We start from the raw sequence: 15,973 nt of genomic DNA, 5'->3' as shown, positions 1-15,973 counted from the left end.
TAAATGACTGGGCAATTCACCATTATTAAAACCCTTGGACATCACCAGGTCCATGTCTGTGAATCAAAGACAAAGAGCAATTATACTCTATGGAATTTAGGGCAAAATTGTATATACTACTGATACTGAAACATTGATGAAATATAGGGAGTAAATGGGGAAGGAAAACTATAATCAACTCGAGAAAGTTGGGCAAACAAAGGAGTTTGAGACCCAACGGAGAAGTGGGGTTTAGGCTTGTCAAGCGGCGAGGTAAAATACGCCATCAACCAGTCAGGAGTTCATTACTCCATATGTACGAACAGATCTTCTTTACAAGGTTTCCCTATAATCTCACTGATCTGTATATTATTCTAAGCCACATATTTCTCATGCAGATCTCATGTATCTTTCACACATTTGGACATCATGAGATTTTTTTTTTAGAATACTTTTATGTTTCTGAGCAAGTTTTGTAGTTTTAATACATATTTTAAGGAAAGATATAGAAGACAGAATAGAAGAAAGTGACAGCTGCTCTGATGTTTGTTGCTGCAGCTTTAAAACTGAATTTTGGCTTTCTCTTTAAAAAATACAAAATTTTCTCAAGGGTTATGGACGCCGGGCAACAATCGAGGTCAGAAGCTTAGAAGAATTGACTGATAATATCAACTCAATGAAGTCCACAGTGTAACGATTCAAAACTACCAGTCATGGAAATGTAAAGGGAAAACCCTGCTAACAAGGGACAGTCTGTGGAAAGCTACAGAAGAGGTCCGGCCCCAAGCACTCTTGGATGAGCTGGTAGATAAAGAGTAGATATGACCAAAGGACCATCTCCCAATGCATAGTTCAGTGTTTACTAAATTCGGTTCTCCCTTCCCACTAACAGTCCAGTTTTTAAGGCTATCCATGCTTGAGCACATATGTGTACTAATTTATTAATCTGTTGTTAAGCATGGATCACCTTAAAATAGGGACTGTTAGGGGGGAGTGAGGACTGAGTTTGGGAAACATTTCCAAAAAGGGTGATCCAATTGTGCACACGTGAATCCGCAGAAGAGATGTGGAATGAGCGGTTGTACAGTGCGTCGGGTGTCATACAGATTCGTCCTGACGAAGGATTCTCCGGCAATCCCCCCCCCCCATATTAATATCCATTGTCATTCAACTGAAAGACAAATGTGCTTTAGGGGTCAATTCATTATCCCTTAATTTCTGCAAAAGAAAATTTAAATTGTCACCTACTTTTGTAGAAATTAATTATCAGGACCATTCATTACAAAGGTAATACGGGAGATATCATGGATAGTTCTTTCAGTCCGGATCTGTACCGAAATTAATCAAGCTCTGAAAATACAAAAATTTTTGGAGCCTGACAGAAGGAACCTATGACATCCTAAAATGGAGTAGGTTTCTGTACCCAACCTCCTTCCTATAGGGTCCAGGTTGTAAAAAGGAATCCTTTCGGTTCCCTCTGCCCCTGTCTGGCTCCCTCCGCTGGCCAACTGGAGTTTTGCGCATATACGTGAATCTCTGTTTAAGTTTGTATACGCAATATAATACAGTTCTAGTACTGGTAAAAAGTATAAACTTAGATGTACTAGTGCAAATATGGAGGAAATATCAGCATATTTCCATTATCTGCTCCATATCTGCTACGTAACTATAGACCCCTCTACGAGGCTTCCTAATGGGAGGCGAGCAGAAAGATGAAGTCACAGCAACGTTAGGGACATATACACACCATAATGAGATCCAGAATTACACTGCGGCGTGTGCACTGCTGCCTGACCTTTTTGCCAAAATCCTCCGTTTTTTTTTGCTATCTAGAAGTAGTATAATGGTACAGAAGGAATGGTACTGAGCCCAGAGTATCCAAATGTACACTACGAATAGCGGAATATAAATGGTTTCAAATATAATTAAACTGAATTGCTTTTTGGGATACCTTAGGACACAGGTTCTCAAACTCGGTCCTCAGGACCCCACACAGAGCATGTTTTGCAGGTAACCCAGCAGGTCCACAGGTGTATTAATTACTCACCAAAATTTTAAAAGGTCCACAGGTGGAGCTAATTATTTCACTTGTGATTCTGTGTGGAGACCTACAAAACATGCACCGTGTGGGGTCCTGAGGACCGAGTTTGAGAACCTGTGCCTTAGGAGAACTATCAGTAACTCTAGAAACAGACATTTTTTCCTCATGAATGGCAATTAGCACTAACTTCTAAGCGTTGTTATTTTTTATCGCATGGAAGTGATTCTGAACCATTCACTCAGTATGTCTTCTCTCAGCAGCACCTGGGACCGAATGTGTGGTACAGTAGCCAGACTGCAGTAAGGACATGATTCAGACTGTTCCAGATCCATCAGCTCATATTAAAGTAAGTGATAAAGAATATTATTATACTATAAGCTGGTTGGCGGGTTACATAAGATGATGTCATAGATGAGAGCCGAATTAGGCAACCTCCCTTCTCTCCGTTTGGCTCCCTGCATCAGAGTGCTTCAGTGAATCAGCAGCTCCATACAGATGGTCCACTATGTACTGAGGAACCGTGCTGGCCATTTCTCTGTGCTGAGCTAGTGGCCCGCTGCTCATTATACTCTCACAGGTCCCAAAACCAGCTTACAGGTGCACACCTGGTACCAGTGTGTGATTCTGGCATCTTGGAATTAGACTGGTTTTTGCATACACAGGCCAGCATTGAGAAGCTTTATTTTACCACAACAATTTAGAGTTGAATTTAGAGTTGAACTAGGATGCTTCCTCATCCCATTGGTAAATCTGTCATTACAACATAATTTTGTTGAAAACAAATCTACAAAAATGCACTTTCTAACTACTTTCACTCCAGACTGTGATTAAACCCCATCATGTTCATTTTGCTTTATTGGTTTGTTTGTGCGTTGTGTATGTCATCCTTTACATGGTACAGTAGGTACTATAATGAGTATCAAAGAGCCAAAAGCTGACACCAATTGTGTATGCCCTAGTATACAACCTACAGTATACAGCAATTTCATTATATGTCTTATAATCACTGTGAGTGTAGGCCTGTCATCTTCAAGCCTTCATCTTACGCGTGTCATCTAAAGCATGTGCTTGAATCTGGAGTTTGAACTGGATTTGAGCTACAGTATTCATGTTATTTTTTACATTTGTAACCCCTAATAACCACTTGTCCTCTACCCTCCTGTTGTGTCTTATTCCCTGTGTCTTCTCCCACTGTTATAATTTGTACTCTTCTTCTACAAACTTACTGGACTCACATATATGCTTCCCACTGGTATATACACACAATTTAGCATTCTGTTTTATGTCATCGGCAACATATTAATCTAGAACTATCATTTCCTTCTGTTTAAATTCAGTTGTATTTCTAAATGCCCTGTGGTGATACTGCCACCTACTGTCTCACCATCTGCAGCAACATGGACTCCACCTCAACAGTTCTTTTACTTTTCTCTGTAATTTTCCACTGCATGTTACACTTCTGTGGTTGATGAGGTACCCACTGAATTATCTATGCACTGTTCAGTGCTCATTTTATCTTTGTATGTCTTATCTCCATTTAGTACTAACTCGCACATTGTAACCAATGTAGCGCACCCAACATGGCTGCCCTGTGTAGAAGGAAAAATGTATGATTCTGATGAACTTGCAAGGATCTTCCCTAGTATTTCTACGTCCCCCATTAGGTGTAATTAGTTCCAAGCATTGCTTATCTGCCCAGTGTAATCCTATGAAGTGCTCCTAAAATGGCTGCCTTGCAACTGATGATCCTAAATGGCTGCCATGTCCTTTGTATTATCTCCATAGTTTCTGTATTTCAGGTCTAGATTTTATTCTTTATTACAGTATGTCCATAGTTTCTGTTCTGTATTATACTCATAATATCTGTTAAGTGCTTTGAGTCCTATTGGAGAAAGATCACTATATAAAAAAAATTATTATTATTATTATTATTATTATTATTATTATTATTATTATTATTATTATTATTCTCACTCATTTTTTACATGATGATTTAAAAAAAATGGTATTTGATTTTCATAGACGTTGATATGCTATTTAATACTAGCTAAAGTACTCGGCGTTGCCCCAGGGGCAAACGCAGGATTTGGGATGGGGGGTTTCCGCATGTGTGATAGAGAGATTTTATATATATACATATATATATATATATATATATATATATATATATATCTACCACCCACAGTGTGTATATTACCAAAATGGGGACACATCCACTCCCGCCTCCCCCAACACACACTGGGACTGCAGAGTACCCAGCAACCAACACCCTCCATAGACAGACAGCACCCCCCTCCCCTCACAGACAGTCAGCACTCCCCTTTACCTCCACAAACGGGTGTAGTATGGTATGCCAGCGGCCGGGCTCCCGGCGACCAGCATACCGGCACCGGGAGCCTGACCGCCGGCATACCGACACCGTGGCAAGCGCAAAGGAGCCCCTTGCGGGCACGGTGGCGCACTACGCGTGCCACGCTATTTTATTCTCCCTCCAGGGGGGTCGTGGACCCCCACGAGGGAGAATATATGTTGGTATGCCGGGTGTCAGGATTCCGGCGCCGGTATACTGTGCGCCGGAATCCCGACATTTGTCATACTGAAGACCACCCCCACAAACAGCACCCCTCCTCCCCACCACAAACAGCACCCCTCCTACCCACCACAGACAGCACCCCTCCTCCCCACCACAGACAGCACCCCTCCTCCCCACCACAGACAGCACCCCTTCTCCCCACCACAGACAGCACCCCTCCTCCCCACCACAGACAGCACCCCTCCACCCCACCACAGACAGCACCCCTTCTCCCCACCACAGACAGTACCCCTCCTCCCCTCCACAGACAGACAGCACCCCCCTCCACAGACAGACAGACAGACAGCACCCCCTCCCCTCCCCTCCATAGACATCGAGCTCCCCGCCTCACCTCTAGCCGGGAGCCGGCGCGTACAGTGAGGCCAGGCGGCGGGCTGAACGGAAGCGCCGTGGTCACGCTCCCGGCAGCAGCCCTAGCAAAGTAGAACCTAGGAGCTGCTGCTGCTGCTGCTGTAACGCCGGCGAGCACCACGGACCTTGCTCGGCGGCGCAGTTTTTTGCGCCGCATTTAAAAAATATATATATATATCATCAGCGCCGCGATGGATCAGTGGACAGGGGGGGGGGGGTTTCCAGAGACTCTGAAACCCCCCCCTGCATGCACTAGTGTGCCCGGTTTTACATTTTCCAGTTATTAAGCTATCAATGAGTTGGATGTAGCTGTCAACATATTAAAAATAATTAGTAGCTCTTCCAACACACCAGTGAGGTGTCTGCCCAGTGTCATTTTTGTTTTTGGGGTGTCACCAGTAGCCCTAATCCCCAGCTTCCTTTCTGTTCAGTTTTATAATCACTTTTCCATTGCGAGATGGGTTTAAAGTTTTCCTTCTGTTACCAATGTTGCTATTCTAAGGCTGTCTAGTGTACACAAACAACTGGGACCCCAACCCCCTAGTATACCTATTGGGAGCCACGGTTACCACCCTGTGAAGTTTTCTTCCAAATCCGTCCAGTGTAAGGCCCAGAACAGGCTCCCTGGGTAAAAGTTCTGCCCATGAGTTCCGACCAACCCCAACCCCCTAGTACGTCTTCTGGAATCCAATGTTGCCACTCTGTGATGTTTTCTTACAAATTTGTCCAGTGGAAGGCCCAGAACAGGCTCCCTGGGTAAAAGTTCTGCCCACGAGTTCCGACCAACCCCCTAGTACGTCTTCTGGAATCCAATGTTGCCACTCTGTGATGTTTTCTTACAAATTTGTCCAGTGGAAGGCCCAGAACAGGCTCCCTGGGTCAAAGTTCTGACCAGCGCATTCCGCCGTGAGGTCTGACCAACCCCAACCCCCTAGTATGTCTTCTGGGACCAATGTTGCCACTCTGTGAAGTTATCTTCCAAATCCATCGAGTGGAAGGCCCAGAACAGGCTCCCTGGGTCAAAATTCTGCCCAGTGCATTCAGCAATGAGGTCTGACCGATCCCAATTCCCTAGTATGTCTTCTGTGACCAATGTTTCCACTTTGTGAAGTTTTTCTCCAAATCCATCAAGTGGAAGGTCCAGACCAGGCTCCCTGGGTCAAAGTTCGGTCCAGCGCATTCAGTTCTGATGTCCTACTGACCCCAACCCCCTAATATGTCTTCTAGGAACCAATATTATCACCCTGTGAAGTTTTCTTCTAAATCCAGCCAATGGAAGGCCCAGAACAGGCTCGCTCGTTGAAAGGTCTGCCCATGAGTTCTGACCGACCCCAACTCCCTAGTATGTCTTCTGGGATCAAATGCTGCCACTCTGTGAAGTTTTCTTCCAAATCCATCCAGTGGAAGGCCCAGGACAGGCTCCCTCATTCAAAGTTCTTCCCAGCGCATTCTGCCATGAGGTCCGACTGGCCTTAACCCCCTAGTATGTCTTCTGGGACCAATGTTGCCACTCTGTGAAGTTATCTTCCAAATCCATCGAGTGGAAGGCCCAGAACAGGCTCCCTGGGTCAAAATTCTGCCCAGTGCATTCAGCAATGAGGTCTGACCGATCCCAACTCCCTAGTATGTCTTCTGGGACCAATGTTTCCACTTTGTGAAGTTATCTTCCAAATCCATCCAGTGGAAGGCCCAGAACAGGCTCCCTGGGTCAAAGTTCTGTCCGGTGCATTCTGCCGTGAGGTCCGACTGACCCCAAACCCCCTGGTATGTCTTCTGGGATCCAATTTTACCACTCTGTGATGGTTTCTTCCAAATCCAGCCAGTGGAACGGCCCAGATAAGGCTCCTTGGATCAAATTTCTGTCTGGTGCATTCCACTGTGATGCCCGATCAGGACCCTAACCCCCCTAAAATCTGGCCAGGATCCAACTGGACCACCTCGCATTAGTTTTATCCCTATCAGTGCAGGGGTGTTCGAATGCATATCCGGACAGACAAACAGACCAATTCATTTTATATATAAGAAGATTTGCATATTGACACATAAAAATGTATATTTGATATTTGCACACGATTATATTGGTAGCTACTATGATACATTAGCTCAGTATAATGTTGCATTATTTGGCATTGCACTGACAACAGTTCTGTTAGCGTAGCTTTGATGGCTAAATAGTGCCTCACTTGCACATGAGTCCAAACATGAGTGTATCTAGAGATTATTTTTTTAGCAAATTAATATTCTTTATTTATATGGCAAAACAAGGGGTCTGCAGCGCCGTACAGAGTACAGAAACAGTATGAACCAAAACAAGAAAAAGTGACTTACAGTACAGAACATTGCAGGGTATGGACATGGCATAAACATTGCTGCATCAGCAGTCATAGGGGTAAATTTACTAAGAATGGAGTTCTATTTAAGATGGGATATTGCCCATAACATTAGCAACCAATCAGATTCCAGGTATTATCTTCTAGAACAGGGGTGTCAAACACAAGGCCCGCGGGCCAAATCCGGCCCGCCAGACCTCGTCTGATGGCCCGCGGTGCCGCCGCCAGCCTTGCAGCCTCCCCTTTTTTTTTTTCAATGAATTTACTCCGTGCCTTACCTTCCGGGACCTGGCCCGACTTCTTCCTGCCCCGCACTGCTCCCTGGGTGTCGGACGTGACGTCATCACGTGACGTCCGCCCGACATCTCCAGGGATCAGAGGAGCGCGCGGACGCCGCGGAGAGGAGCAAGAAGAAAGAAGTAAAAGAAAGAAAGAAGTAAAAGGTAAGTAAAGTAAATGGAGGGGGCAGATGGCTGGGCACTATAAAAGGGGGCAGATGGCTGGGCACTATAAAAGGGGGCAGATGGCTGGGCACTATAAAAGGGGGCACATGGCTAAGCACTATAAAAGGGGGCAGATGGCTGGGCACTATAAAAGGGGGCAGATGGCTGGGCACTATAAAAGGGGGCAGATGGCTGGGCACTATAAAAGGGGGCAGATGGCTGGGCACTATAAAAGGGGGCACATGGCCTTGTGTTTTCCATATGTTTAATAAACAGTGTTTGGCAATATTTGTATGTTTAAAAAAAAATTAATGTTTGTTACCAAAAAACATTTTTCAATACATTGTACAATAATTGTACATTTGAATATCTACTTGTCATTATTCTGACTATGTTTCTGCTTTCAGAGCTAGTTATTACTTACATTATTACAAAAAACAGTAATAATTGAATGCAGTGACATTAATTTATGATAATAAAGAGTGGACACATAGACCTACAGATACAACCGGCCCTTTGATGGGGACCAAACTGCTGATGCGGCCCCCGATGAATGAGTTTGACACCCCTGTTCTAGAAGGTGCTAGATAAATGAGTAGAATCTGATTGGCTGCTAAGGGCAACATCCCATCTTAAATAGAACTCCCATCTTAGTAAATTTACCCCATAGTACCCAAATAAGCATCAGGGTGGCAGCCGCAAGGGTTTGGTGTTGCTTTAGTCATTGGGTAGGAGATGATGGTCAGCTCTCACGAGCAGGGCCCTCTTCCCTCATGTGCCTTTACGTCTCTTACTGAACCTATCTTCTTTTCAATACTCCCTTTGATGGCACCAAATCCCCCGGTTTTCTGCCACCCTGATACTTATTTAAGTGCTGTTTACTGACGCAGCTATGTTTATATACCCTGTACTTGTCCTATATTGTATTGAATTGTAAGGCACTGTCTTCATGTTTTGCTTATTTCTTTACTCTGTAATTGAGCGCTGCGGATCCCATGTGGTGCCATATAAATAAAGGATAATAATAATAACAATGATCCTGCAAATGCAGGATTTCTGGATCAGGCTTTCCAAATGTTTGAGTTCAGACCAATTATCGCCAGTCCATGAAGGTTGCATAATCACCATGTAACAAGCTGTACTGTAGTCTGCCCCAAACAAAGTGCAATATGCAATACGTCAGGCATATGCAGGCCCAATGATTAGAGATGAGCGGGTTCGGTTTCTCTGAATCCGAACCCGCCAGAACTTCATGTTTTTTTTCACGGGTCCGAGCGACTCGGATCTTCCCGCCTTGCTCGGTTAACCCGAGCGCGCCCGAACGTCATCATGACGCTGTCGGATTCTCGCGAGGCTCGGATTCTATCGCGAGACTCGGATTCTATATAAGGAGCCGCGCGTCGCCGCCATTTTCACACGTGCATTGAGATTGATAGGGAGAGGACGTGGCTGGCGTCCTCTCCGTTTAGAATTAGAATAGATTAGAGAGACACTTGATTTACTAATTTTGGGGAGCATTAGGAGTACTCAGTAGTGTACAGTGCAGAGTTTTGCTGATAGTGACCAGTGACCACCACTTTTATTTATAATCCGTTCTCTGCCTGAAAAAAGCGATACACAGCACACAGTGACTCAGTCACATACCATATCTGTGTGCACTGCTCAGGCTCAGGCCAGTGTGCTGCATCATCTATATATATTATATATCTGTCTGACTGCTCAGCTCACACAGCTTATAATTGTGGGGGAGACTGGGGAGCACTACTGCAGTGCCAGTTATAGGTTATAGCAGGAGCCAGGAGTACATAATATTATATTAAAATTAAACAGTGCACACTTTTGCTGCAGGAGTGCCACTGCCAGTGTGACTAGTGACCAGTGACCTGACCACCAGTATATAATATTAGTAGTATACTATCTCTTTATCAACCAGTCTATATTAGCAGCAGACACAGTACAGTGCGGTAGTTCACGGCTGTGGCTACCTCTGTGTCGGCACTCGGCAGCCCGTCCATAATTGTATATACCACCTAACCGTGGTTTTTTTTTCTTTCTTTATACATACATACTAGTTACGAGTATACTATCTCTTTATCAACCAGTCTATATATTAGCAGCAGACACAGTACAGTGCGGTAGTTCACGGCTGTGGCTACCTCTGTGTCGGCACTCGGCAGCCCGTCCATAATTGTATATACCACCTAACCGTGGTTTTTTTTTCTTTCTTTATACATACATACTAGTTACGAGTATACTATCTCTTTATCAACCAGTCTATATTAGCAGCAGACACAGTACAGTGCGGTAGTTCACGGCTGTGGCTACCTCTGTGTCGGCACTCGGCAGCCCGTCCATAATTGTATATACCACCTAACCGTGGTTTTTTTTTCTTTCTTTATACATACATACTAGTTACGAGTATACTATCTCTTTTTCTTTGCGTCATGTGCTGTTTGGGGAGGGTTTTTTGGAAGGGACATCCTACGTGACACTGCAGTGCCACTCCTAAATGGGCCCGGTGTTTGTGTCGGCCACTACGGTCGCTAATCTTACTCACACAGCTACCTCATTGCGCCTCTTTTTTTCTTTGCGTCATGTGCTGTTTGGGGAGGGTTTTTTGGAAGGGACATCCTACGTGACACTGCAGTGCCACTCCTAGATGGGCCCGGTGTTTGTGTCGGCCACTAGGGTCGCTAATCTTACTCACACAGCTACCTCATTGCGCCTCTTTTTTTCTTTGCGTCATGTGCTGTTTGGGGAGGGTTTTTTGGAAGGGCCATCCTGCGTGACACTGCAGTGCCACTCCTAGATGGGCCCGGTGTTTGTGTCGGCCACTAGGGTCGCTAATCTTACTCACACAGCTACCTCATTGCGCCTCTTTTTTTCTTTGCGTCATGTGCTGTTTGGGGAGGGTTTTTTGGAAGGGCCATCCTGCGTGACACTGCAGTGCCACTCCTAGATGGGCCCGGTGTTTGTGTCGGCCACTAGGGTCGCTAATCTTACTCACACAGCTACCTCATTGCGCCTCTTTTTTTCTTTGCGTCATGTGCTGTTTGGGGAGGGTTTTTTGGAAGGGACATCCTGCGTGACACTGCAGTGCCACTCCTAGATGGGCCCGGTGTTTGTGTCGGCCACTAGGGTCGCTAATCTTACTCACACAGCTACCTCATTGCGCCTCTTTTTTTCTTTGCGTCATGTGCTGTTTGGGGAGGGTTTTTTGGAAGGGACATCCTGCGTGACACTGCAGTGCCACTCCTAGATGGGCCCGGTGTTTGTGTCGGCCACTAGGGTCGCTTATCTTACTCACACAGCGACCTCGGTGCAAATTTTAGGACTAAAAATAATATTGTGAGGTGTGAGGTATTCAGAATAGACTGAAAATGAGTGTAAATTATGGTTTTTGAGGTTAATAATACTTTGGGATCAAAATGACCCCCAAATTCTATGATTTAAGCTGTTTTTTAGTGTTTTTTGAAAAAAACACCCGAATCCAAAACACACCCGAATCCGACAAAAAAAATTCGGTGAGGTTTTGCCAAAACGCGGTCGAACCCAAAACACGGCCGCGGAACCGAACCCAAAACCAAAACACAAAACCCGAAAAATTTCAGGCGCTCATCTCTACCAATGATCTCAGTAAGCCACTTACCAGATTCTCTCACGGGTGCGATGACTGAGCACTCACATCCACAGACACACACATATAGCAGACTTGGCAGGAAAACCTGCTGCCACTGGGCATGTGCAGTATGCTCCGTTCCGCTCTTTATAATGCATGTTGTGACCGCTGGACAGGTTGTGGGAGAGGTGGTCAGCGCGATTATAGGCAGGAGTCTGTATAGAATTATCCTGTATAAGGCAGTTCAACTGGTTGCTGTGGCTGTCCATACTTGTGGCTGCTTTGTGTGCAATCAGGCCCACAGCATGCGCCATCTCCTAACCAGGGAATTTTCTTTTGATACACAAAGGTAAAATCGGAAAACATCATTTCTAACCATGCAATATATACAGTAGTACCACATATTTCAGTTGTCTAAATGAATTGGAAGGGAAATCGACTGTTCTTTTTATTTTACCTCAGGACCAAACATTTATGCTGCTTTAATAAGGAGCATTACATATTTGTCAAATGCTTTAATGTTTTGACTAATCATACTATAATATAATATATACTATATATATATATATATATATATATATACTATAATGTACTTGTGCTCTTTGGGTGCACATTAAGGTATTTTCTATCTGGCATGACTATAAGACTATAAGAAGGTTGGCAGAACAGGATTGGTGGATGAGGAAAAAAGTCACATGGTCCATAATAACCTATCAGATTTTTGCATTTATGTCCTAAGTGACACTGTAGAAATGACAGAATTTGGAGTGGTTCCTAGAATATCAGTGTGACAAAATGGCAGCCAGTGTTTATATGGGAATTGTTTGAGCAGAATGAATTAATGCCCAGTTCCTGTCTCTCTTTTTTTTTGTTTTGTTTTTTGTTATAGCTGTCTTCATGCTAAATAAATTGTGTTACTAAATCTCGTCATTGCTAAATCCCTAAATTCATTATAGTATCTAAAAATCTATATTATATTGTGCCTTGTTGTGCCGTGGTTGTGTGGAGTGCAAGAACAAAATACCTAATTTTATAAATTACAAAGAATAACTTCACCAAGTAAAACACTGTAGGAGTTAGGCGACATAACTAAAGCAAATGGAAAACCCACCCTGTTCTGGCCGTACAAGGGCCCTCATTCCGAGTTGATCGCTCGCTAGCTACTTTTTGCAGTCGTGCAAATGTATAGTCGCCGACCACGGGGAAGTGTATTTTCGCTTTGCAAGTGTGCGATCGCATGTGCAGCCGAGCGGGACGAAAGATGTTTTTGCAGTTTCTGAGAAGGTCTGAACTTACTCAGCCCTTGCGATCACTTCAGCCTGTCCGGTCCCGGAATTGACGTCAAACCCCCCCCCCCTGCAAACGCCTGGACACGCCTGCGTTTTCCCTACCACTCCCAGAAAACGGTCAGTTGACACCCATAAACGCCCTCTTCCTGTCAATCTCCTTGCGAACGGCTGTGCGAATGGAATCATCACTAGAAGCATTGCACAGCAACAATGCTGTTTGTACCCGTACGACGCGCGTGCGCATTGCAGAACATACGCATGCGCAGTAGTAACCTGATCGCTGCCCTGCGAAAATCGGCAGCGTGCGATCAACTCGGAATGAGGGCCAATGTTTGGGGTTCTCATGGATGTTGACAGTTTTAAAAATTGCTGCTCTGAGCGTTACAGGGATCTTTCTTGGTGCATTGAAGGCAGTGCGACTATTCCTGCAATCAAGCTCCAAAAATATTGTATTTTTGGAACTTTGTGAATTTAGGTAACCACACTAGTGTATGGGGAGACATCCATACTATATCCTGCGTTACCTTTTTAATGAATAGCACTGACACTTCATTTATACAAAAGTAGGTGGAAATGTTACTCTTCACCTGCTTTTGTATAAATTAAGTGATGATGAATAAACCCCTAAAGGAGTTGTCCATCATTTATTAGCATTTTCTTATCCTCCGGCAACTGTTACTAAATACTTTGGTTTAGCTGGAAGCCTTCCATCTGTGTGTTTCAGCCAAGTATCTGTAATATCCGTCGCATTTGTTATATCTTTGAGTAATGCTGTGAGGCTCCTGTCTAGCTAATGTCTTACTGCTGCCAGATGAACCTGTATATAAAACCAATTTCATATGCTTTTTATCTTTCTTTCTTTTGTTCTCTGTTTTATGGGTTTCTTTGTTCCCAATTATACGGTACTGTGAAGTGTGCTGGCTTTACGTACAGTAAATACATATTCATAAATATAGATTTTTCTCTTGCTTCCTGTATTGGTGAAACTAATGATGTTTTATATATATATATATATATATATACTGTATATACTGTATGTATATATTAGAGATGAGCGCCTGAAATTTTTCGGGTTTTGTGTTTTGGTTTTGGGTTCGGTTCCGCGGCCGTGTTTTGGGTTCGAACGCGTTTTGGCAAAACCTCACCGAATTTTTTTTGTCGGATTCGGGTGTGTTTTGGATTCGGGTGTTTTTTTCAAAAAACACTAAAAAACAGCTTAAATCATAGAATTTGGGGGTCATTTTGATCCCAAAGTATTATTAACCTCAAAAACCATAATTTACACTCATTTTCAGTCTATTCTGAATACCTCACACCTCACAATATTATTTTTAGTCCTAAAATTTGCACCGAGGTCGCTGTGTGAGTAAGATAAGCGACCCTAGTGGCCGACACAAACACCGGGCCCATCTAGGAGTGGCACTGCAGTGTCACGCAGGATGTCCCTTCCAAAAAACCCTCCCCAAACAGCACATGACGCAAAGAAAAAAAGAGGCGCAATGAGGTAGCTGTGTGAGTAAGATTAGCGACCCTAGTGGCCGACACAAACACCGGGCCCATCTAGGAGTGGCACTGCAGTGTCACGCAGGATGGCCCTTCCAAAAAACCCTCCCCAAACAGCACATGACGCAAAGAAAAAAAGAGGCGCAATGAGGTAGCTGTGTGAGTAAGATTAGCGACCCTAGTGGCCGACACAAACACCGGGCCCATCTAGGAGTGGCACTGCAGTGTCACGCAGGATGTCCCTTCCAAAAAACCCTCCCCAAACAGCACATGACGCAAAGAAAAAAAGAGGCGCAATGAGGTAGCTGTGTGAGTAAGATTAGCGACCCTAGTGGCCGACACAAACACCGGGCCCATCTAGGAGTGGCACTGCAGTGTCACGCAGGATGTCCCTTCCAAAAAACCCTCCCCAAACAGCACATGACGCAAAGAAAAAAAGAGGCGCAATGAGGTAGCTGTGTGAGTAAGATTAGCGACCCTAGTGGCCGACACAAACACCGGGCCCATCTAGGAGTGGCACTGCAGTGTCACGCAGGATGTCCCTTCCAAAAAACCCTCCCCAAACAGCACATGACGCAAAGAAAAAAAGAGGCGCAATGAGGTAGCTGACTGTGTGAGTAAGATTAGCGACCCTAGTGGCCGACACAAACACCGGGCCCATCTAGGAGTGGCACTGCAGTGTCACGCAGGATGTCCCTTCCAAAAAACCCTCCCCAATCAGCACATGATGCAAAGAAAAAGAAAAGAAAAAAGAGGTGCAAGATGGAATTGTCCTTGGGCCCTCCCACCCACCCTTATGTTGTATAAACAAAACAGGACATGCACACTTTAACCAACCCATCATTTCAGTGACAGGGTCTGCCACACGACTGTGACTGATATGACGGGTTGGTTTGGACCCCCCCCAAAAAAGAAGCAATTAATCTCTCCTTGCACAAACTGGCTCTACAGAGGCAAGATGTCCACCTCATCTTCACCCTCCGATATATCACCGTGTACATCCCCCTCCTCACAGATTATCAATTCGTCCCCACTGGAATCCACCATCTCAGCTCCCTGTGTACTTTGTGGAGGCAATTGCTGCTGGTCAATGTCTCCGCGGAGGAATTGATTATAATTCATTTTAATGAACATCATCTTCTCCACATTTTCTGGATGTAACCTCGTACGCCGATTGCTGACAAGGTGAGCGGCGGCACTAAACACTCTTTCGGAGTACACACTTGTGGGAGGGCAACTTAGGTAGAATAAAGCCAGTTTGTGCAAGGGCCTCCAAATTGCCTCTTTTTCCTGCCAGTATAAGTACGGACTGTGTGACGTGCCTACTTGGATGCGGTCACTCATATAATCCTCCACCATTCTATCAATGTTGAGAGAATCATATGCAGTGACAGTAGACGACATGTCCGTAATCGTTGTCAGGTCCTTCAGTCCGGACCAGATGTCAGCATCAGCAGTCGCTCCAGACTGCCCTGCATCACCGCCAGCGGGTGGGCTCGGAATTCTGAGCCTTTTCCTCGCACCCCCAGTTGCGGGAGAATGTGAAGGAGGAGATGTTGACAGGTCGCGTTCCGCTTGACTTGACAATTTTGTCACCAGCAGGTCTTTCAACCCCAGCAGACTTGTGTCTGCCGGAAAGAGAGATCCAAGGTAGGCTTTAAATCTAGGATCGAGCACGGTGGCCAAAATGTAGTGCTCTGATTTCAACAGATTGACCACCCGTGAATCCTTGTTAAGCGAATTAAGGGCTCCATCCACAAGTCCCACATGCCTAGCGGAATCGCTCCGTGTTAGCTCCTCCTTCAATGTCTCCAGCTTCTTCTGC

At 44.9% G+C, this 15,973-nt stretch overlaps 1 protein-coding gene across 1 annotated transcript in view; it reads left to right on the top strand.

Moving 5' to 3' along the window:
* The window catches only part of ERG (ETS transcription factor ERG), a 388,215-nt gene that overhangs the window by 96,566 nt on the left and 275,676 nt on the right, over nucleotides 1-15,973 (top strand). The window contains exon 2 of the mRNA XM_063956572.1: nucleotides 2,281-2,366. Coding sequence (XP_063812642.1) covers nucleotides 2,328-2,366 — 39 coding nt within the window. The 5' untranslated portion in view covers nucleotides 2,281-2,327. The remainder of the gene's footprint in view (nucleotides 1-2,280; nucleotides 2,367-15,973) is intronic.

This window comes from Pseudophryne corroboree, chromosome 2 (genome assembly GCF_028390025.1).
Source record: "Pseudophryne corroboree isolate aPseCor3 chromosome 2, aPseCor3.hap2, whole genome shotgun sequence".
NCBI classification, from domain to species: domain Eukaryota; kingdom Metazoa; phylum Chordata; class Amphibia; order Anura; family Myobatrachidae; genus Pseudophryne; species Pseudophryne corroboree.
The sequence above is the reverse complement of the archived record's forward strand: the minus strand, read 5'-3'. Positions and strand labels throughout refer to the sequence as shown.